The following is a 23668-nucleotide window of genomic DNA, read 5'->3' as shown; positions in this document are numbered from 1 at the left end:
AGATGGCGGCATCAGCAGAGCGAGGGTTGGGTAAGTACCCTAGAAGAGATCTAATACTGATCAGATGAAATGCTGGGAGAATCCCTTTAAGTTTCTTATTAGTGTCTGTGTGTGTTTTTTATTATGATTTTTTTTTTTTCCCCCTACTTTTTTACCTTTTCCAGGTAATAAAGTAGTAAATTTACCATAGCCAGAGTATGACACGGACCCCGAAATACCCACACTCTGCCCCCATCCTGCAAATATGTTGTCCTTGGGCCTCATGCACACGACCTTGGTGTGTTTTTGTGGATCTGCAAAACACGGATGGCATCCGTGTGCATTCCGCAATTTTCGGAACGGCACGGACGGCCTTTAATATAAATGCCTATTCTTGTCTGCAAGAATAGGACATGTTGGTGTGTTTTCTTTTGTTTTTTTGCGGGGGCCACAGAACGGAGCAACGGATGCAGACAGCACACAACACATCAATCAGACCAAAACGGCAGTCTGCATAAGGCCTTAGAGTAAACAAAGTTGCCAAAATGACCTTAAAAAAAATGCCCCCCCCCACACTATCCGTCATCATAAGAGTAATGTAACAGATTGCCAAATACTACATTTAAAATCTGTAGTGACATTTGAAGCCCTACATAGAAAGCAGTTTGGCATTTTAGGCTACTTTCACACTAGCGGCACGGACCTCCAGCAGGCTGTTCCTTCGGGTGAACAGCCTGCCGGATCCGTCCTGCCGCTAGTGACAGTGTGCCTCGGGGCTGCCGCTCGGTCCCCATTGACTATAATGGGGCGGCGTTCCAGTGAGGCATGGTGAGAGGCTGCCGGAATAACTGTCGGATGTGTTGTAGTTTTATTCCTGCAGCCTCTTGCCGGAACTCCGCCCCTGCCCCCATTATAGTCAATGGGGACGGCGCAGCCGTCCGGAGGCACGCGGTCACTAACGGCAGGACGGATCCGGCAGGCTCTTCACCCGACGGAACAGACTGCCGGAGGTCCGTGCCGCTAGTGTGTGTGTGTGTGTGTGTGTGTATATATATATATATATATATATATATATATATATATATATATATATATATATATATATATATATATATATATATATATATATATATATATATCCATTCACTTCAACGGGTCTGCAACGTTTCCATATGTCCGTATTTCTATTCCGCAATTTATTTATTTTTTTTACATTTCCTATTGTCTGCATTACGGACAAGGATAGTACAGTTCTATTAAGGGCCAGCTGATCTGTTATGCTATGCACACGGATGTCATCCGTATCTTTTTTTTTTTTTCTTTTGCGGATCCATTTTTTGCAGACCGCAAAATACATACGGTTGTGTGCATCAGCCCTTAGAGGAGAGACTTTTTAAGGCCAGTAGGTGGCAGCATTACAAAGCTATGCTGCCTCCTACTGGTACGGAACAGCTAGCCCCAATACATGGCAGGTCAACTGGCTAGTGAATGCACACAATAAATCTCTCTAAGGCCTCATGCACACGGCAGTATTTTTTCACGGTCCGCAAAACGGGGTTCCGTTGTTCCGTGATTTGTTTCCGTGTGTCTTCCTTGATTTTGGGAGGATCACCAGACATGGAGGAAAGTGAAAAAAAAATCAAAGTCAAGTTTGCCTTGCAAATGATAGGGAAAAAAACGGACGCGGATGACAATCTTGTGTGCATCCGTGTTTTTTTTTCACGGACCCATTGACTTGAATGGGTCTGTGAACCGTTGTCCGTGAAAAAAATAGGACAGGTCATATATTTTTCACGGACTGGAAACGCTGATCACAGACGTGGATGACAAATGGTGCATTTTCCGAATTTTCCACGGACCCATTGAAAGTCAATGGGTCCGCAGGAAAACGGAACAACGGACACGGGACACAACAACGGTCGTGCACATGAGGCCTAACCAGAAGTGGCTTCATGAGGTACTCCTATTTAGTGAGTGATTGTGTCAGGGAGGTCAGATTTCTCCTGAAGTAGTCCCCTGCCTATTTTTATTACAAACAGCAGATTTATAGGCCCCTTTTTTTTTTTTTTTTACTCTCAACCCCTTCCTTTCATGCCGCCCCCATTCCTGTGGCTAGTAGAGATCGCTCTCTCAGACCAGGCTCGGCAGCAGTTCCATCCGTTTTCTACACTGTCTATACTGTCACTGTATGTGTAATACTGTTGAGGGGGCCCTGACAATCTTTTAGTCCTCCGCCCCCTGGATGGGCCCCTTCTGGGCCCCAAAGCAGACGCTTCCCCGATAGTTGCGCCCCTGAGTCTTGCTAGTGAGCAAATAGACACCCTCATTCTGTCCTGTCAGTCTAATTTATGGACCCTCATATAAATGACTGCAACCTTCCACCATTGGGTAAATACTGGAGGTATGAACCTTGAGAATGTAGTGTCTGGCATTACAGGAGGTATTATAGGGTAAATGGACACGATCAGGATTGTGTGCAGAAAATCCACCCGTAGGTCATGTATATTGTATTCTATGAGAATTTGAAATTCTTATGCACACGATGCAGATTTTTTTATATATATATATATATATATATATATATATATATATATATATATATATATATATATATATATATATATATATATAGGTCCTTCTAAAAAAATTAGCATATTGTGATAAAGTTCATTATTTTCTGTAATGTACTGATAAACATTAGACTTTCATATGTTTTAGATTCATTACACACCAACTGAAGTAGTTCAAGCCTTTTATTGTTTTAATATTGATGATTTTGGCGGACAGCTCATGAAAACCCAAAATTCCTATCTAAAAAAATTAGCATATCATGAAAAGGTTCTCTAAACGAGCTATTAACCTAATCATCTGAATCAACTAATTAACTCTAAACACCTGCAAAAGATTCCTGAGGCTTTTAAAAACTCCCAGCCTGGTTCATTACTCAAAACCGCAATCCTGGGTAAGACTGCCGACCTGACTGCTGTCCAGAAGGCCATCATTGACACCCTCAAGCAAGAGGGTAAGACACAGAAAGAAATTTCTGAAGGAATAGGCTGTTCCCAGAGTGCTGTATCAAGGCACCTCTGTGGGAAGGAAAAAGTGTGGCAGAAAACGCTGCACAACGAGAAGAGGTGACCGGACCCTGAGGAAGATTGTGGAGAAGGACCGATTCCAGACCTTGGGGGACCTGCGGAAGCAGTGGACTGAGTCTGGAGTAGAAACATCCAGAGCCACCGTGTACAGGCGTGTGCAGGAAATGGGCTACAGGTGCCGCATTCCCCAGGTCAAGCCACTTTTGAACCAGAAACACGCCTGACCTGGGCTACAGAGAAGCAGCACTGGACTGTTGCTCAGTGGTCCAAAGTACTTTTTTCGGATGAAAGAAAATTTTGCATGTCATTCGGAAATCAAGGTGCCAGAGTCTGGAGGAAGACTGGGGAGAGGGAAATGCCAAAATGCCTGAAGTCCAGTGTCAAGTACCCACAGTCAGTGATGGTCTGGGGTGCCATGTCAGCTGCTGGTGTTGGTCCACTGTGTTTTATCAAGGGCAGGGTCAATGCAGCTAGCTATCAGGAGATTTTGGAGCACTTCATGCTTCCATCTGCTGAAAAGCTTTATGGAGATGAAGATGTCATTTTTCAGCACGACCTGGCACCTGCTCACAGTGCCAAAACCACTGGTAAATGGTTTACTGACCATGGTATTACTGTGCTCAATTGGCCTGCCAACTCTCCTGACCTGAACCCCATAGAGAATCTGTGGGATATTGGGAAGAGAAAGTTGAGAGACGCAAGACCCAACACTCTGGATGAGCTTCAGGCCGCTATCGAAGCATCCTGGGCCTCCATAACACCTCAGCAGTGCCACAGGCTGATTGCCTCCATGCCACGCCGCATTGAAGCAGTCATTTCTGCAAAAGGATTCCCGAACAAGTATTGAGTGCATAACTGAACATAATTATTTGAAGGTTGACTTTTTTTGTATTAAAAATACTTTTCTTTTATTGGTCGCATGAAATATGCTAATTTTTTGAGATTGGAAATTTGGGTTTTCATGAGCTGTATGCCCAAATCATCAATATTAAAACAATAAAAGGCTTGAACTACTTCAGTTGGTGTGTAATGAATCTAAAATATATGAAAGTCTAATGTTTATCAGTACATTACAGAAAATAATGAACTTTATCACAATATGCTAATTTTTTTAGAAGGACCTGTGTGTGTGTGTATGTATGTGTATATGTATATATATATATATTTTTTTTTTTTTTCGTGCTGATTTTAAAATCTGCAGCATGTCAATTTTATTTTTCCTCACTGGATTTTCTCCATTAACTTTAACGGGGAGAGTAAAATCCGCACCAATTGATGTGGATTGACTACACGGTTTCCCTGCGGATTGTCCGCACATAAATCCTGAACGTGTGCATTTACCCTTAAATCCTTTAATTTCTACTTCGCTAATGACAGTCGCAAGAAACCCATTCAAGGTGGATTTTTGTGCGACACCATAGACTAGCATTATAAAATGTCATGCGACATGAATGTCGCGCGACACATGTTGCAGTGTAGTTGTACCCTGTATGTTGCCATGTAGCCCTAGCCTTAATGGCGGTGGTCAGTGGCGTAACTACCAGGGAAGCGGCTGCTTCGGGGCCCGGGCTGACAAGGGGCCTGGGAGCAGTGTCTCGCACACATTACTGTGTGTCATAATAAGCACTAGTACATGGCAGAGCAGCGGAGACAGAGAGGGGAGACTGCCATGTACGGCATGCTATGGTACAGGAGGCTGGCAGAGGAAAGAGTGGGCAAAGGTTGGGATGTAAATTCCAATCACCCCCTTTAACAGTGTTTTAAATATATGTAAATAAACGTAGCAATTTTTTTTTTATGTCCAAAAATGTCTTCACTATTAAGATATAAATATTTTTTAGCCAAAAAGGGCACCAATAAAAACTACAATTCGTCCATCTGAAAAAAAGCTTCAGCTCTTTAGGCAGAAATCTAATTAAAAAATAAAAATATTTGTATCACTTTTTTTTAAAAGCTCAAACTTTTTTTATTTTTATTAAAGGTTTTATTTTAAGTAAGGGTCCATTTACATGTCCGTTGTTCTGGGTCCACATCCGTTCCACAATTTTGCGGAACAGGTGTGGACCCATTCATTTCAATAGGGCCACAAAAGATGCGGACAGCACACCATGTGCTGTCTGCATCTTCAGTTCTGTTCCGCGGCCCCCCGCAAAATAAGATGGAACATGTCCTATTCTTGTTTGCAATTGCGGACTAGAATAGGCATTTTTTATATCATAGGGAACTATCAAAATGCGGAACGCGCACGGCTGGTATCAGTGTTTTGCGGATCCGCATTTTGTGTACCGCAAAACCCTTGCGGACGTCTGAATGGACCCTAAGTGAGGGGGGGCCCTGTAAAAAAAAATTTGCTGTGGGGCCCAGTTAGTTCTAACTACGCCCCTGGCGGCGGTAGAGCTGTCAAAGTTGTGTAGAGGCCGGCGCCTCTACATAACTTCAGCGACTCCACCGCAGGGGCTGAACTGTGCCCCTTTGTGTCTTTCATTAGGTCCCAGGCTACTAAACAATGATGGCATCTCCGCTAAATATTTTGGAACCAACTTTAGGGAAAGGCATACTTGATAATATATCTATCTACAAGGCAAGTAAATGGGCAATAAACTGATTTATTCACACTGCTGGGGAAGTCCTGCACTGGGAGCCTGAGATGTCACTTTAGCTTTGCAGTTTCTTGTATAACATGCTGCACTTCCTCTTTGTTTCTGCTCCCTCCCCACAAGCCTTCATTGCACTGAGAGGCGTTGATCTGGGTGTTATCTAAGCTTTGGCCAGTAAACAAGTAGGTGGTGGCTTTAGTTCACTCCTGGGAGTGGACAGATTCGATAGCTCATTGTCAGCTTTCATCCCCCCTTCTTTTGCCCTAAAGAAATGCAGTAAGCCTATAATGCTTTCGTCTCGGGCTGAGTTGGAGACTTTCCCCTGTAGACTTGCAGAGAGAAGCATGGAGCCAGGAACAAAGTGTGCCTCCTGGTATCACACTATGTAAGGGACTCTGCAGACACAGTGAGAGGGGAGACAGACCATATTAAGGAGAGACTGCCCTATATCCCCACATTTTGTACTGCTCAGTCACTAGGTATAGCTGATCCTGCTCAGAATCCATTGCTGTTGTTACTTTTACAGGACTTTGTGGTTGTTGATGTTCTGCTTTCTTTCTTTTAGGTTCCCGGAGACAAGGACTGTTACTTGTGATCTATGGCTATACCTTCCAGGAAAACCTTCCTTACTTAACGTCCAGTTCTCCATTAATAAGGTCACTTGATTTGTGTAAACTTTGTTTCTATACGATTAGCCCTGTGCCCTAGCAGTATGGCTGTAAGTTGGATAGCCGGACTTGTCACAGGCTTGGCAGCTCTTCATTTTCTACAGAAGAGGTTTTTTCCATACTTCTGGCTGGATCTGAGATATATGGTGAAAGTAATCGGTTATGGTCTGGAGCTTGAGAAGTATAAAAGGAACGCTCATGTGGTGAGTGTTGTGGATCGCTTTGTCCAGCAAGCCCAAAACATCCCTGACAAGCCTTTTATAATATTCCATGGAGAGGTCCACACGTATGGTGACATGGATAAAAGAAGCAACAGAGTGGCCAACTTCTTCATGAAGCACACGGCGCTGCAGAAGGGGGACACTGTGGCCATGCTGATGAACAATGAACCTGACTTTATTAATGTTTGGTTTGGATTGGCGAAACTTGGATGCCTGGTGGCATTTCTTAACTACAACATCCGATCCAGATCTCTACTGCATTGCTTTCATAGCTGTGGAGCCAAGATCCTTATTGTGGGAGCAGGTAATACCGTTGATGTCATTAGACTGTATGTTCAATCTGCATCCAATCTGCATTTTTTTGCGGATTGGATCCGGAGCCATTCATATTTATGGGGCCGCAAAAGATGCGGACAGCACTCAGTGTTCTGTCCGCATCAGCATGTCCATTCTGTGGCCCCTGGGGGGGAGGAAAAAAAGCCTGTCCATTATGCGGACAATGGTGGGACATCTCTAAAGGAATTTGGAGAAAAAAAATGGTGTCATGCACACAGCCAGGATCCGTGTTTTGCGGACCTCAAAGGGAACACTGTTGTGTGCATGAGCCCTAAGGCCTCATGCACACGGCCGTTGTTCCGTTTTTTTTTTTTTCCACGGACCCATTGACTTTCATTGACCATTGAAAAGTCGGAAAATGCACCGTTTGGCATCCGCGTCCGTGATCCGTGTTTCTAGTCCGTGAAAAAAATAGGACCTGTCCTATTTTTTTTTCACGGACCCATTCAAGTCAATGGGTCCGTGAAAAATCACGGATGCACATAAGATTGTCATCCGTGATCCGTGTTCGTTTTTTCCTATCATTTCAAAGGCAAACTTGACTTAGATTTTTTTTTTTCATGTCCGTGGATCCTCCAAAAATCAAGGAAGACCCACGGAAGAAAAAACGGACATGGAACAACGGAACCGTTTTTGCGGACCGCAAAAAAAAAAACATCCGTGCGCATGACGCCTAAGGGTTCTTTTACATAAAATTGCCTATAACGAGCACTGATTGATGAACTAGTACAGGGATGGCGAACCTGAGGCTCTCCAGCTGTTGCAAAACTCCCAGACTGCCTACAACAAGGCATGGTGGGAGTTGTAGTTTTACAACAGCTGGTGAGCCGCAGGTTGGCGATCCCTGATCTAGTAAGTCCATCGGTGTTTGTTTACTACATTTAGGCTACTTTCACACTTGCGTTCGGAGCGGATCCGCCCAGACAGATCCGCTCATATAATGCAGAAGATGGGATCCGTTCAGAACGGATCCGTCTGCATTATATTGTAGAAAAAATTCTAAGTGTGAAAGTAGCCTCAGACGGATCCGTCCAGACTTTACATTGAAAGTCAATGGGGGACGGATCCGTTTGAAAATTGAGCCATATAGTGTCAAATTCAAACTGATCCATCCAGACTTACAATGTAAGTCAATGGGGACTCCGCTGCAAGCAGCGTTCAGGTGTCCGCCTGCTGAGCGGAGCGGAGGCCAGACGCTGCCAGACTGATGCATTCTGAGCGGATCCGCATCCACTCAGAATGCATTAGGGCTGGACGGATGCGTTCGGGGCCGCTTGTGAGAGCCTTCAAACAGAACTCACAAGCTGAGCCCCGAACGCAAGTGTGAAAGTAGCCTTATATGTTGCAATTATTGGGGATGGAAGTTTCTACGGACAGCCGTTGGTTTCTTCTCATACTCATTTCATTATTGGCAGCAGCACGTTTCCCATTTACTCAAGGGAATGTGCTGCCAAGAAACATTTTATGCTATCCTAAAATATGCATGGTTCTGGAAAGCATTTGTCCAGGTGTCTTATTTTTTCATTTGCATCCTAGCATGAAATATCAGTGGAGAAATCTATAGTCACTGTTTCAGCTTTGTGGTCCCTGGCTCTCTTCACTGGTCTTCCAGTCCCCATTTATAAACGTATGTATGGACTAGGTCACGTGCATAGATGTGGCTGCAGCGTTGACGTTACCCGGCAGCGATGTCGCTTGGGGACATGTCACCACTGAAGCCAGTCATTGCCTGCAGCAGTACACGTGAACTTGTCCATGTGGAAGTTGACAGATGAGGCTGGAAGACCACTGAAGACCAGTTTTGTTTTTATTTGACCAAGTCTGTTTTTTGCATTGTGTAGTTGCACCAAATTTCTTAAATGGTGCACAGTTTTCATGTATTTGGTGCAACTGCTTTGTGTTGTATGACTTGGTCTAAAAAATAAAATGCACCAGAGCCACCTGGTGTAGGATGTGACGTTTCAAGTGTAACAGATCGCAAATGTGCTATACAGTAATATAGCTCTAGTCTCACTTTTCAGCCTTAAAGAGGACCTTTCATCAGAATTAAACTTCTAAAGTAACTATGCAGGCATGTAGAGCGCCGCTCCGTTCTCCGGTAATTGCCTCTGGTATCTTTACAGTTAGGCTCCACCCAGGGGAACCTGCCTGCGCCTCCTTCTCCCATGCTGCAGCGCTGGCCAATCACAGTGCTCGGCTCTCTCTCAGGCTATGAGCTGAGCGCTGTGATTGGCCAGCGCTGCAGCATGGGAGAATGAGCCGACGGCAGGCTCCACCCAGGGGAACCTAACTGTAAAGATACCGGAGGCAATTACCGGAGAACGGAGTGGCGCCCAGGTATACCAGTAAGTGCAGGGGGGTCCCTGGGCGCCGCTCTACATGCCTGCATAGTTACTTTAGAAGTTTAATTCTGATGAAAGGTCCTCTTTAAACATGGCTCACTTTGAAAAGTGGCGTGGCTCCTAAATGTTGCAGCAAGTCTAAATTGGCATGACGTATGACCTTTTTTACACCAAAAACCTTACATAACTGGTTTGATTAATTTGCCCCCTAAGGAAAAACTATACTAATAGACCATTGTGGTAGGTTATGATTCCCAGTCTCTCTTCCTAAGGAATCTGGTGGGAATTTCAAACTGCAGTGAGTAGATTCAGCTAGTCAATGGACAGGGATTGGTGCTTATCCCTTTATTTCTACTACTTTCTGACAGCTTTCCTGTCAACCAAATGGCTTTGAAAATGTAAGCGTTTTCCCCGGCGCCTCCACAACTGCACTCACAGAATGGTTTCCCCGCCCCCAGGGCATGAAACAACGCAGAGGCGCATGATTTAAAAAGGCTGCCTCCCCTTACCTATTCAGTCGTTGTTTTATGTCCTTGGGATGCGTGGAAGCTTCTCCTTAAGTGCCAGGAATGATTTCTTCTTGCCCAACCTTGATTCCTTTCCCCACATTTTGTGGGAGGGCTGGAGCTGGGAACAGGGACGCACCCCCTCCCTTATCTGTTCCTAGGTGTAACCCCTGCATGCAGGCTGCCCCGGGCTCGCGATACTCCTGGGTAAGTGGAGATCATGTGGGATCTAATTTGCTGACATCACCAGGCGAGATTCTCCTTGGGCAAGAGAATCTCGCGCTCTAACGTCCACTTCTGGGTGCCGCGGCCGTCGGGAAGTTTAAAAGCTGTGAAGATTATTCTATTCTATCACCGCCAGCAGCATGCTTGCCCCGGTGGATGCAGAATCTGCAAGAAAGCGTGGAGATCCCGCTAGCTCTGCCCTCAGCCTGGTATTCCTCGCCCTATAGTCCCTTTTATTTTCCCTTAGGGCCCAGAGACCATGGCACTTAAACCAGCTGGGGGAGTTTCAGGACGCAAGAAAACAAAACAGTCTTTGTCAAGAAATGCACAGAGAAGGTGGTCACAGAAGAGTCGCCATCCTTTCTTGATTCCATGAGAGCCATAATTAAGGAAGAAGTAAATGCGGTGGTGGAATCAAAAAATGACACCTCAATCCCTAAGCCAATCCACGTCTCATAGATCCTTTATTTCTGACTTGGGGCTCGAGCTGGATGAAGGAGAGTTAGTATCTGATCTAGACTCTGCTTCTTCAGATGACTGCTCGGGAAGACCCTTGTTTCCCCCACAGAGAGAGGATCCGCCCTCCAGGGACAGGAAACCTACAGAATAAAAAGGTGGAGCCTCTCAGTGGTTTCGAGTCCCTGGAGTGGGAGACCTGCAGTTTTCCTTTCAGGTACTGCTAGCCTAGGAGATCCCTGAATTGTGCTGGAGGGCTATTACGCCATAGTTTTGGGCTGAAAGGACCCTAGGAACCGGGGGGGAGGGGTTCGGGCCTTCTCTCCGATTCTTGCGGCAGGTGTGTCGGCCCCTCAGTGGAGTAAGGCCACGTGATGTTTGAAGCCCAGATCCATGGGTAAGAGGAAGCAGCTCAGAGGGGTATTGCATTCCACCGCATGCAGCACGACTCCATGGAGGGAAAATGTATTCCGGTGCATTCTCTGGCAGGCGGCTCAAATTAGGAAGAAGGAGCCTAGATCATGCAACTTCTATGGCTGTGAAAGAAGGTACTCCTTATAATGACTCTACTTAAGTTACACAGCAAATATTTGGGTTGTCTGCCTCATGGCTTTAGTTCATGAAAAAAAAAAGGTGCTAACCTGGGTGAATAAAGGTTCACTTGTTTTTCTACCATTGGAGTGCCGCTCATCTTTCCGGATATATATATAGATATATATAGATATATATGGACACACCTTCTCATTCAAAGAGTTTTCTTTATTTTTACGACTATGAAAATTGTAGATTCACACTGAAGGCATCAAAACTATGCATTAACACATGTGGAATTATATACATAACAAAAAAGTGTGAAACAACAGAAAATGTCATATTCTAGGTTCTTTATAGTAGCCACCTTTTGCTTTGATTACTGCTTTGCACACTCTTGGCATTCTCTTGATGAGCTTCAAGAGGTAGTCACCTGAAATGGTCTTCCAACAGTCTTGAAGGAGTTCCCAGAGATGCTTAGCACTTGTTGGTCCTTTTGCCTTCACTCTGCGGTCCAGCTCACCCCAAACCATCTCGATTGGGTTCAGGTCCGGTGACTGTGGAGGCCAGGTCATCTGACGCAGCACCCCATCACTCTCCATGGTCAAATAGCCTTTACACAGCCTGGAGGTGTGTTTGGGGTCATTGTCCTGTTGAAAAATAAATGATGGTCCAACTAAAGGCAAACCTGATGGAATAACATGCCGCTGCAAGATGCTGTGGTAGCCATGCTGGTTCAGTATGCCTTCAATTTTGAATAAATCCCCAACACTGTCACCAGCAAAGCACAATCACACCTCCTCCTCCATGCTTCACAGTGGGAACCAGGCATGTAGAGTCCATCCGTTCACCTTTTCTGCGTCTCACAAAGACACTGTGGTTGGAACCAAAGATCTCAAATTTGGACTCATCAGACCAAAGCACAGATTTCCACTGGTCTAATGTCCATTCCTTGTGTTCTTTAGCCCAAACAAGTCTCTTCTGCTTGTTGCCTGTCCTTAGCGGTGGTTTCCTAGCAGATATTCTACAGGCCTGATTCACACAGTCTCCTCTTAACAGTTGTTCTAGAGATGTGTCTGCTGCTAGAACTCAGTGTGGCATTGACCTGGTCTCTAATCTGAGGCTGGTGACTCGGATGAACTTATCCTCCGCAGCAGAGGTGACTCTTGGTCTTCCTTTCCTGGGGCAGTCCGCATGTGAGCCAGTTTGTTTGTAGCGCTTGATGTTTTTTGTGACTGCACTTGGGGACACTTTCAAAGTTTTCCCAATTTTTCAGACTGACTGCCCTTTATTTCTTACAGTAATGGCCACTCGTTTTTCTTTACTTAGAATTTGTATTATAGCAAGAAAAAAAAGCAGCTAACAGTCTATTCAGTAGGACTATCAGCTGTGTATCCACCTGACTTCTCCACAACACAACTGATGGTCCAAACCCCATTTATAAGGCAAGAAATCCCACTTATTAAACCTGACAGGGCACACCTGTGAAGTGAAAACCATTTCAGGTGACTACCTCTTGAAGCTCATCAAGAGAATGCCAAGAGTGTGCAAAGCAGTAATCAAAGCAAAAGGTGGCTACTAGAATAACATTTTCAGTAGTTTCACACTTTTTTTTATGTATAGAATTCCACATGTGTTAATTCATAGTTTTGATGCCTTCAGTGTGAATCTACAATTTTCATAGTCCTGAAAATAAAGAAAACTCTTTGAATTAGGTGTTTTTTTTTTTTTCAAAGAACGAGGCAGCACTTCCAGATTTCGGTGGCAGGGTGAAGACCCCAAAACTTTATTCCCAGCAACGTTTTGGCCTACTCAATGAGGCCTTTGTCAAGCTACACAACAGTGCAAAATACTAGTCCAGTGGGAGGGGGTAGGCCGAGGGTGCAACTATAGGTCTCTTTCTGACACCTTTGCGATCAGGCGATTTGAGATTGGCTATGTTGCTATTGACAACGTATTGCCATCCGTTTCCCTCGGCCCCCTCACCCACTGATGTATAGCTGATGAGTTACCTACGTGGAAGGTATGCATATATGTGATGGTCCTGTTGCCCCACTGTTGTCCTCACCGGGATGTGTACATCCCAGGTTGCCATGGCGACTGGCACACCCCCCGATGCGGTGTGACTGGAGCCGTGTCACATGTCCTTACTCCTCTCCCTTTGCTTCCGTGCGCGCGGTGCACTCCACTGAATGACGCTGCGTTCCAGGGAGCGTGGGTGCGTGGCGGCAGTCAGCAGGAGGGTGAGGTACGTCTGGCCCGGCGCATGCGCATGGCAGAGATGGGGACACCAGCACTCGCGGCTACTATGGATCCATTGGCGGTATGCAACACTATTTTAAATGTCATAGGATACAGCTGTATCCTTCTTAATAGGTTTTTAACCCCTTACACACTGAGCACTTTTAGAATGCATATGGGATAAGATTCTTGGCCCCTTTTGTTTGAAGTTAAGGGCTATAGATATTTATATAGGAAATACTACCTGTATTGTTTAACACTGATTGTCTGTTTAATCACTAGAAATATGGGTTTTACATTTGACATGCATAAGTATGTATCACTAGTATTTATTTGGCACTGAGTGTCATGTGACTTTATTGCTAACATGTGAGTTCACTAATTACACTGTTTGCACTGAGTTGTGGGTATATATACCCAGTATTTTGCAGTGTTGTGTAGCTTGACAAAGGCCTCATTGAGTAGGCCGAAACGTGAATAAAGTTTTGGGGTCTTCACCCTGCCACGAAATCTGGAAGTGCTGCCTCGTTCTTTGAGAAGTACATATCTTGGAGGAGAAGCCGACCTCTGTGAGGAATTGCACCCAGTGCACACGGTCTGACTGTGCTGCTGCGGTATTTGCTCTGGCTGCATTTTGGTATTTGCCTAGTTGGCCTCATGTACCTAGGGAGCGGTTTGTTTCTGTATTTATGCTCACTGGGATGACTGCTCTTGCTGTCTCTTCTGCTGTTGCGTTTATCTAGTGTGATCAGCGGACAGCTCCACATGGCCGACTGTTACTGGCGGCCGTGTCTGCATGGCTGGTGTCTTCTGTTGCCATGTCTAAATAGTGGACCACTCATGCAGCAGCGTCTGGATGAATGAACTTGGCTCTGAGTATCTGTGTCCAGTGGTGCCTAGGGTGCCGCCAAGTCTTTGTGGCGGTCTATCTTGGTGGCTATGCATGCAGGGTTAACTTGTTCTGTGCCTATGTTTGGTTGTCAATTTGTAGTTTAATAGTCTACAATAGGCATAGCTCTTCAACAAAGCCTTATAATACTCCTGATGAGGAGTGAGAAAATGGGCTGGACCATATTGCTTGAATGGCCTACAGTATGTATGGTGTATCAACAGAGCCGTATATGGCTTCTGGTGGGGAGTAATAAGATGAACTGGAACATTTAGTCTAAATGGCCTACAGTAGGTATGGCGCACCAGCAAACTCTATAAATACTTGCCGCGGATCTAGCATTCCAAAACTAAAGGGTCTAGTGTGCTCTTTGGACCTCTGGCGGCAGTCCAGTGAGCTCCCCTAGGGGATGGAGGCCACAGTAGTTTTCCCATCATGGATACCAGATTGCGAGGAAGGAGATTTGATGTCTAAAGTTCTTCTGGTAGATCTAACACAAGGCCTCCAGTGGATCTTGGATCAGAGCATCTGTCTTGCAATATATTCTGCACCAAAGGAATTGGTGTTCAGCAATCGTCTTCAGTTGGTAATTCCTTGTCAAGTACTTCTCTAAGATTTTTGTTAAAATCTGTTATGATTATTTTGATAAACACTTGAGGAAAAACCCATTTTATAAGATCATGCTAGATTTTAGGTATAATGTCCAGTATTAATTCCTAGAATGTTATTGATCCGAATTGCGCCCCCCCCCCCCCTTTTTTCTTAAATTCAGACCTCTAGTTAGCTTTTAGATTCCCTATACTTCCATCTGGGTATCCTTACCTTTCATTACTTTTCAAGCATTTCTGATAAACCCGGGAATCTAAAGGAACAAGTAGCCACTTTTCGGAGATGCCTTATACGTTACCTAGGGGTAACTAAGGATTGGAAAAGTCCTCCGTGCTTTTGTTTCCTTTTTGGCATGACTAAGGGTAAAGCGGCCTTGAAGAGTTCACTAGCCAGATAGCTTAGGTTATTTTTATTTTTTTCCCCTCTGGCTTGCATCTCTTCTGGAATCACAGCTAAGACAGTAGCCCGTCAGAGGGTCAGTAGGCCAAGGCAGTATAAAGTGAGGTATAGACTATTCAGAGTACCGCCCTAATTAAACACTTAGCCTTTATTCAAAGTGCTAAAATTACCCAACACAAAATATGCAAAACAAAAAAGAAATGGTAAATAAAAAAAGCTGTGTAAACTCGGCTGTCATTTGTATTCCACAATAAGGAATAGGGCAGATTTCTAGGCAGGATGGTGATGGTCTGATGGGGGACCTTTCCCTGATTCTCACCCTATGCTATCGATCCCTGCCTATAGAACGGAATGGCCACCCCGAACCCGTATTCAGGAACCTCCTACAAGCCTTCGGATGACCCTGAAAACAGATATGCAAGGCACCTAAATAAGGTGCCCTAAGGTGGGTCTATTAGATCCCCTACTATAAATACGAAAAATAATAAACGCTGAGTACACAAAAAAAGTTATGTATATCAAAATAGATGCTGAATACATAAAGTTGAGTCATTGCTCAGTACATAACGATGAGTAGATACTCTGTACAATTTCTGCAATATCGAATTGCATCCTGATTAACACACAAACTTCAGTTTGCAAAGGTCATTGCAAATAATTTATAGGTCCCTTTTATTCAAATGCATTTCCCCCAGTGTGTAACGTGGGCTCATCAGGGGACACAGATGCAGTATTTAGATATGCATCAGAAGTATTTCACAAATGACCCAACCTGCTGTCCAACAATTATTATTTTTTTTTTTCAATAACGCCAGTTGATCATGGGTAAAAGATAGATGTTGATATTCATTCAGCAAAGGCAATAGTGAGAAGGTAGGGAAACTTTTTCTACTTGCACAGTCTACCTCTTGGGAGGGGAGGGCTAATGTTTCTATTGTGCAAACCTGTTAGGCCCCTTTCACACGGGCGAGTTTTCCGTGCGAGTGCGATCCGTGCGGCGAACATATGGCACCCGCACTAAATCCTGACCCATTCATTTCTATGGGGCTGTGCACATGAGCGATGTTTTTAACGCATCACTTGTGCGTTCAGTTGAAATCGCAGCATGCTCTATATTTTCCGATTTTGCCGTGACGCAAGCCCCATAGAAGTGAATGGGGTGTGTGAAAATCGGATGGCATCCGCAAGAAAGTACGGATGCCGTGCGATTTGCACGCATGGTTGCTAGGAGACCATCGGGATGGAGACCCGATCATTATTATTTTCCCTTATAACATGGTTATAAGGGAAAATAATAGCATTCTGAATACAGAATGCATAGTAAACCAGCGCTAGAGGGGTTAAAAAATAAATAAAAAATAATTTAACTCACCTTAGTCCACTTGCTCGCGAAGCTGGCATCTCCTTGTGTCTCCGCTGCTGATGAACAGGACCTGGGGTGAGCTGCTGCATTAAATAGAGCTTAAGGACCTTCGATGACGTCACTCCGGTCATCACATGGTCTTTTACCATGGTGAATCACCATGGTAAAAGATCATGTGACGTACCATGTGATGACCGGAGTGACGTCATCGAAGGTCCTTAACCTGTATTTAATGAAGCAGCTCACCCCAGGTCCTGTTCATCAGCAGCGGAGACACAAGGAGATACCGGGCTTCGCGAGCAAGTGGACTAAGGTGAGTTAAAAAATTTTTCTTTTTTTTTTTAACCCCTCTAGCGCTGGTTTACTATGCATTCTGTATTCAGAATGCTATTATTTTCCCTTATAACCATGTTATAAGGGAAAATAATACAATCTTAAGAACACCAATCCCAACCCGAACTTCTATGAAGAAGTTCGGGTTTGGGTACCAAACATGCGCGATTTTTCTCACGCGAGTGCAACGCATGACAATGTTTTGCACTTGCGCAGAAAAAATCGCGCATTTTCCCGCAACGCACCCGGCTCTTATCCGGGCAAAAAAAATGACGCCCGTGTGAAAGAGGCCTTAGGCTGCCACATGGTCTTCTCCTTCTACCTTACCATCGCTATTGACTCCAGCTAAATGCTGCCTCTGTTCTTCTGTCGGTAAGAAGTTCTGCAAGTGGTGCCCCACCCACCCCTATTAGGAAGGGGTATTCTTCTCTGTAAATCCTCTCTGTTGTTCTGTCGGGGGGGGGGGGGGGGGACTGATGATTACACTTACCATTAATCGTATTTTCCAGACCCCACGACGGCAGCCTTCCTTAACTCAAATCAGGGAGGGAATAAATATATAAATTTAGATGAACTAACCTGGGCTGGAGTCCCTCTCATGCTTTGTAAACCACTGAAGTGGGAGAGAGGTTCCACCTTTTTTACTCTGCAGGTTTCCTGTCCCTGGGGGCGGATTCTGTCTGTCTCTGTCATCCGATTATTGGTAAGTGTAATAGTCAGTCTCTTCAGGCAGAAAATGATTGTCTTCTAAAAACCATAAGAGCCACTATGGACATTGAGGAGGTGAAAGAAACCCACTCCGTCTAGGATCAAATGTTCCAGGGGCTGGGGGGAAGAAGAAAAAGCCCCATCCATAACATAAAATCACTGATATCCAGAGAATGGAGGGATCTTAAGACACTCTAGAAATCAAAGGTACTGGGCACTCTCGGATATGCAACCAATATTGGATTTATTAATTAGAAGTGTGTGCTAGACAATAAAAATCCAAACAATTGCAAAACAATTTCAATCATAAAAAAATCAAAACACCATAAAATATCTATTAAAACAATAAATATAGCTAGTGGCCTATTCGCATTGAAAGTTCCAATCACTAGCAGCATTCAGAGGTGTAAGTCCATTCATTCGAATATACGATCCGAATTTCCTATATGGAGACAATGTTTGCAGGAGCAATTAGATCGACAAAGTCCGAATTAAATTGCAACAAAATTCGAATAGATAATAATGTCTTTTCCACTAATCTGCTTGCATGAAAGTACTTGAAGAATATTCGTACAGCGGCGTCCCGCTATATAAACTTCTCAGTAGCGTCCCACTGAGACGAATCTGTGTATGCCAACACACGATAAATGGTAAATTCGAACAGTCTTACCATTCGGTGTAGCTGAATGCCTGTGTCTTACTCTGGACGTTGGTCTTGGTATATATTCGACCGTGGTCTTTCGAGCTGTGACGAATATTTAAGTCTGTTAATTCCTTTTGGGGGGGGTTGGAACCAGAGGCGTTTCGGGGTCTTATGTTACCCCTTCCTCAGTGGTTACTTTTCCCCTCCACTACCCCACTGAGGAAGGGGTAACATAAGACCCCAAAACGCGTCTGGTTCCAACCCCCCCGCCACTGAGAAGTTTATATAGCGGGACGCCGCTGTACGCATATTCTTTAAGTACTTTCATGCAAGCCGATTAGTGGAAAAGACATTATTATCTATTCGAATTTTGTTGCAATTTAATTCTGACTTTGTCAATCTAATTGCTCCTGCAAACATTGTCTTTTGTTGAATAGATTGGGTGAATCTATTTTTCTGAGAGCACCTCATTTGATCCTGTCTGATCCAGTGCGTCACAGCATTTTACATTGTCTATTGGGATCTTGAAAGAACTGACAAATTCCTTTAAAAGGAAATATCCCTTTGCGGACACATAATCTAATCTGTGGGACAAAACACTATAGATCGATGCCCCGGTTGCCTGCATTTCAAAAGACCTCTTTACCATTCGAGGACATGGGTCTTTTGTGAGATCCCATAGACAAGAAGTCTGAAAATGTATTGAAGGCCTGGGAAACAAATACTTCGATGCTGCGAGGGAAGAGATCTTATCTTCCTTGCCTGTTTTTTAAAGGAAGCGTCACTTTTTGGCTTCGTACATGGTCTGGTGACACTGGGTCAAGAAACCGCCTTTGCTCGATCCCCTGTGAGGGAGATTATTTGGCTCGGGTTAGACTATATTCTTGAAAAGTCCTCGGATAAGAAAAAAGGATTTCCCGTGGAAAACTGTTGCTTTCATTAAAGACTGTCCTTTCAGAACCAGAAAGAAAATTGAGGCTGGATAGGAAGAAAGAAGGGTCAAGGAAGTGGCAGCCTTCTAGGGGCAGAGGAAGAGGAATCCTATTTAATCCTGAAAGCTCCTCACAACAATGATGCCATGTCGGGGGAAGGTTAACTTTCTTCACCTCGGCCTGGGAGAAAATAGAAGCCTCCGCATGGGTCATGTCTACCCTAAAAGACTGCTTAAAACTAGAGTTTTCTTCCTCTCCCCCAGATCTTTTATTATAAACCAGAAACTACCTCAAAAAGAAAAACTGTCTTGTCTAGAATTGGAAATCTCTTCCCTTGTAAACAAAAAGGTACTCGTTCCGGTAGATCAGTACGACAGAGGTTTCTATTCTCCAATATTTCTGGTACAAAAGCCGAACGGATCCTTCTGTTTTAATAATTTATCATGAAGTACCTACAGCTAAAGCAGATTCTGATTTTTACCATATCTCAACGACTTCCTGATTGCTCCACCCTTGGAGGAAGTTCTACATACCCACCTCTTTCAAGTGAAAAATGCTTTACCACCCTGGGGTGGATTATAAACTTCAAAAAAATCAGATCTATCTCCAGACCAAAAGAAGCTCTTCTTGGGAGTACTCTTAGATTCTCATCTAATGTCCTTTTTGCCCCTAGAAAAAGGAACAATCTAGGTCAGTCTCTCAATTCTGCAGCCAGAGGACTTCCTCCATCAGGAACATAATGACCATCTTTAGGCTTTCTGACAGCTACAATCCAGTCAGTAAGATGGGCTCAAAGTCATACGAGGATTCTTCAGGCCTTCCTCTTTTCTTCCTGGGACGGAACAGATTCCGCCCTAGAAAAGCACATTCTCATCCTAAATTCCGTAAAAAGATCCTTGATGTGGTGGAGAGTGGAAAATAACCTGCAGGCAGGTGTCTGTTGGAGGCAGGAAAAACCATAGTTGTAAACAGATGGCAGCAGTTCGGGATGGGGTTGCCATTCAGAAGGGAGAATAGTTCAGGGCTGTTGGGGAAAACATATGTTACAGACTTCCTCCAATCTAAGAGTTTACAGCCATCTACAAAGTCATCATCTCTCTTCACACTCCCTCATCTCCAAAACACGTAAAGGTGTTATCAGACAACACCAATGCAGTTGCCTACTTACAAGCAAGGAGGAACCAGAAGCCCTTCTCTAGGTGCAGTGTCTCGGGACTGCAGAAAAATCTTGTTTCTTTAACCACTGTTAATGTGAAAGGAGAGAACAATGTAATCGACTTCCTCAGCTGCCAGACTTTTGAAGGAGGGAGAATGGTCACTGAATTCTCAAATATTCCAATAGAGCTACAAAAAAAAGAAAAGAGTCCCAGATCTAGATCTATTTGCCACAAGGGGCAACAAACAGATCAGAAGGTTTTTGCTCTCCCAACAAGAGCAACCATTATAGGTAGATGCACTATCCCAGCCATGGCCAAAATCTCTTCTTTATGCTTTCCCTCCCTTAAAGGGGTATTCTCATCTTAATGATCACTGTTAAATCTGTTAATGATTTAACAGTGATCATTTATCTAAATATATTTAATTAATTCCCACCCCTTGGAAGAAAATGAACATATACTTACCTGACTGTCTTCCGTCTCCCCTGGTTACGGCCACAGGAATCGCGGTGGCCGCGCTTGCGCAGACGACTTCTTGTTTTCTCCCAGCCGCGTGCAGTCCCGAAAGCGTACGTCAAGGCCGCGCATGGGCTATGGTGATTTCTTCCTGGCCAGTATAGTATACTTGCCAGGAAGAAGTCACCAGGGCACGTGCGTGTTCAGTCCAGCACCCGGCCGGGAGAAGACTTCAATCAAGACAATTAAGATGGAGCCCACCCCCTGCCAAAACCAGGAGGTTGACAGCGCGTCGGGAGCAGGTAAGTATAAAACAGCGTGATGGGAATATCGCTTTAAGGACCTGGAAAGTGTGTGTGTGTGTGTTTGTGTGGTGTGTGTCTGGTTTTTTTTTTTTTTTTTTTTTTTTTTTTTTTTTTTTTTGTCCTTCTTAAATCATCTTTCTTCAGACATTCCTCTTCCAATTCTAAGTTTCTTACAGGCGGGATTAGATAAGGGTCTCTGGCCTGCAACACTCAAGGTGTAGGTTTCAGTGCCTTCCTGGATAAGAGGCTGGCGGACTCCCCACTCATCAAGCGTTTCTTAAAGGGGACGACAAGAAGTTTACCTACCTACCGTTCCATAATTTTCCCCCTGGGACCTGAGCTTGGTTCTCTGTCCTAACTGAACCTCCGTTTGAACCAGTTAAACGGATTTCTTTAAAGATGCTTACCTGCAATAACTGCTAGAAGAATTGAAATTCAGGCGTTCTCTCACAAGCCTCCATATCTTACGGTCCTGGACGACTTCATAATTCTCAGACATTGCCCTGCTTTTCTTCCCAAGGTGGTTTCCAGGTTTCATTGTAAACAGGAAGTTTAGTTGCCTTCAGACAGTCAGACCATCTCTTCCTCCAATATCTAGGTCCAAATAAGGGACAGGCGGCCAGCAAATCTATAACCAGATGGATTAAAGATGTTATTGCCTTTGCTTATGTCCAAAAGCATCTTCATCCCTCTTCCTGGATAAAAGCCCATTTTACCAGAGCGGTGTCGTCTTCCTGGGTGGAATCTACTTCGGTCTCATTAGACCAGATCTGCAGGGCAGGCACGTGGGCAAGCCCTATGACTTTCTTCAATCATTATAAATTTGACGTTCTCAAGAACAGGGACTTATCCTTTGGCCTTTCTACCATGGTCCCTCCCTGAAATTGATTACTTTGTTAATCCTCCTGTGAGTGCTGTTATGGAGGCCCCGGGGAAAAGGGTAAATTACTCTTACAGGTAATTGGTTTTTCCAATAGCCTCAAACGCCACTAGGATTTTCCTCCCTTTTTTACCTTTTTGCCAATGTAATTTGTTAATGCATATCTTGTTCTTGCATCACTTCCGTGTCCTTTCTTATTGACTGAATAGGTAAGGGGAGGAGGCCTTTTTAAATCATATGCTTCTGTTTTGTTTCCTGTCCTGGGGGCTGGGACACCCTCCTGTGAGTGCCAATGTGGAGGTTATTGGAGAAAATCGATTAGAGTAATTTTGCCCTTTTTATAAATCCACCAGGACTTGGTTATGAAAGGACAATTTTTGTGGCTTGTAACCCGTTCTCTATGCCTCTAGTCACATGGGATATTATGGATTTGTTCTGGTAGAATTCAAGCTTTACTATTATAAAGCAAGGGTTGAGAACTGAGTGAGGAGCAAAATGGCTGATCTCAGATGGGACGCATTTTGATGTAAAGATTAAGTTTACTCATAAATTAGGATAGTTTGATGGCATTTCTTTAATTTGCAATCCTGAGGTCATGAGTTGTGACCCCCCCCCCCCTCCCTCCAATTCACTTCAGTGCTACACAGCGATCAGTGGTCGTGGGACACGTGTTGCAGCTGAGAACACTGTGTAGCCCCAGCTAAATATCGACTCAAGCATTCAGAATTTTTAACTTGCTAACTACACATTCTGGCAGTGTCAGATTAGTATTAGGCCCACTTAGGGATGTATTTCACTGGTCAATGATTGGCCAGATCATTGCTAGTGCGGAGAGGTGGATCTTAATTGTCATTAAACAAGCATTCGTAGGAACACTTGTTAGCGATCTGCCAGTGGCCCCTGATTATCCAAAGTGTTTCGCTGGGTAATCGCATCTTCCATGCTGTCGCTAAATCCTTCTTTGCTGGCAGCAGATCATGCCATCTAAAAGCGCTCAGCTGCTGGCAAATGATGATGCCGGGTGAGCAATGAAATTGGCTATTACTCCTCCCCATACTGTAGAGGAGATCGCTGCTTTTTAAATGCAGCGGTCTCCTTCCCTGACAAGTAGGCGTTTGTCAGGAAGCAAAGCTTCCTTCCTGACAATCATTTGCTAAATCTAGAAGTGTAATAAAGCTTTTAGAGAACATTTTAATGGCCTGCCCTGATTGTTTTGCTAGTTTTAATTGCATAGTAAATCCAACCGTTGCTTTTCAGGCATAAAACAAATGACAAGTATGTGGTAGTACATGTTTATCACTTTAAGCCATTCAAGTTCTGGACTGTAGTTTTATGTAACATTAATTTTTATACCAATATTAAATAACATTGTGCTATATATACTGACAAGTAAAAGGGTAACAATGTTTTGAACTTTTGACTTTCAGGACCCATCTCACTATCCACTACATCTTAGAATGTGAGACTACCATCATTTTATGGACAATCCTCTTGGATCTCATACATAAATTGGACTTGCATATGATTTTAGTTATACAGATTCTTGTCATGTAACTGCATTTACTTTTGTGCTCCTAAAATTCTAAATTTTTATTTGTATTATCTTATAAATCCATCTTTGGCTTTCAGCACTGCCTGAATCCTTCTGGGCATGTTCTTGATCAGATTTAAAGGGGTTCTGTCATTATTTTATTTTTTTCTCTCTCCCTCTATCCAATAGTGTTCAATTGGGCTGAAGTCTGGGGACTGTGGGGTGCCAAGCCAGCACCTCTACTTCCTTGTCATGGAACCATTTCT

General features: G+C 44.1%; 1 protein-coding gene across 2 annotated transcripts in view; it reads left to right on the top strand.

The window, feature by feature from the left end:
• The first annotated feature begins 5870 nt into the window (after window positions 1–5870).
• The window catches only part of SLC27A6 (solute carrier family 27 member 6), a 67160-nt gene continuing 49362 nt past the window's right edge, over window positions 5871–23668 (top strand). The window contains exons 1-2 of one of the 2 annotated variants that reach the window (XM_044275859.1): window positions 5871–6056; window positions 6237–6864. In XM_044275859.1, the coding sequence (XP_044131794.1) occupies window positions 6384–6864 (481 nt within the window). In that variant the 5' untranslated portion in view covers window positions 5871–6056; window positions 6237–6383. Of the gene's footprint in view, window positions 6151–6236; window positions 6865–23668 lie in introns of both variants that reach the window. The other variant, XM_044275858.1, reaches the window with a different exon arrangement.

This window comes from Bufo gargarizans, chromosome 1 (genome assembly GCF_014858855.1).
Source record: "Bufo gargarizans isolate SCDJY-AF-19 chromosome 1, ASM1485885v1, whole genome shotgun sequence".
NCBI classification, from domain to species: domain Eukaryota; kingdom Metazoa; phylum Chordata; class Amphibia; order Anura; family Bufonidae; genus Bufo; species Bufo gargarizans.
This window is presented reverse-complemented; position numbering and strand designations above follow the sequence as displayed.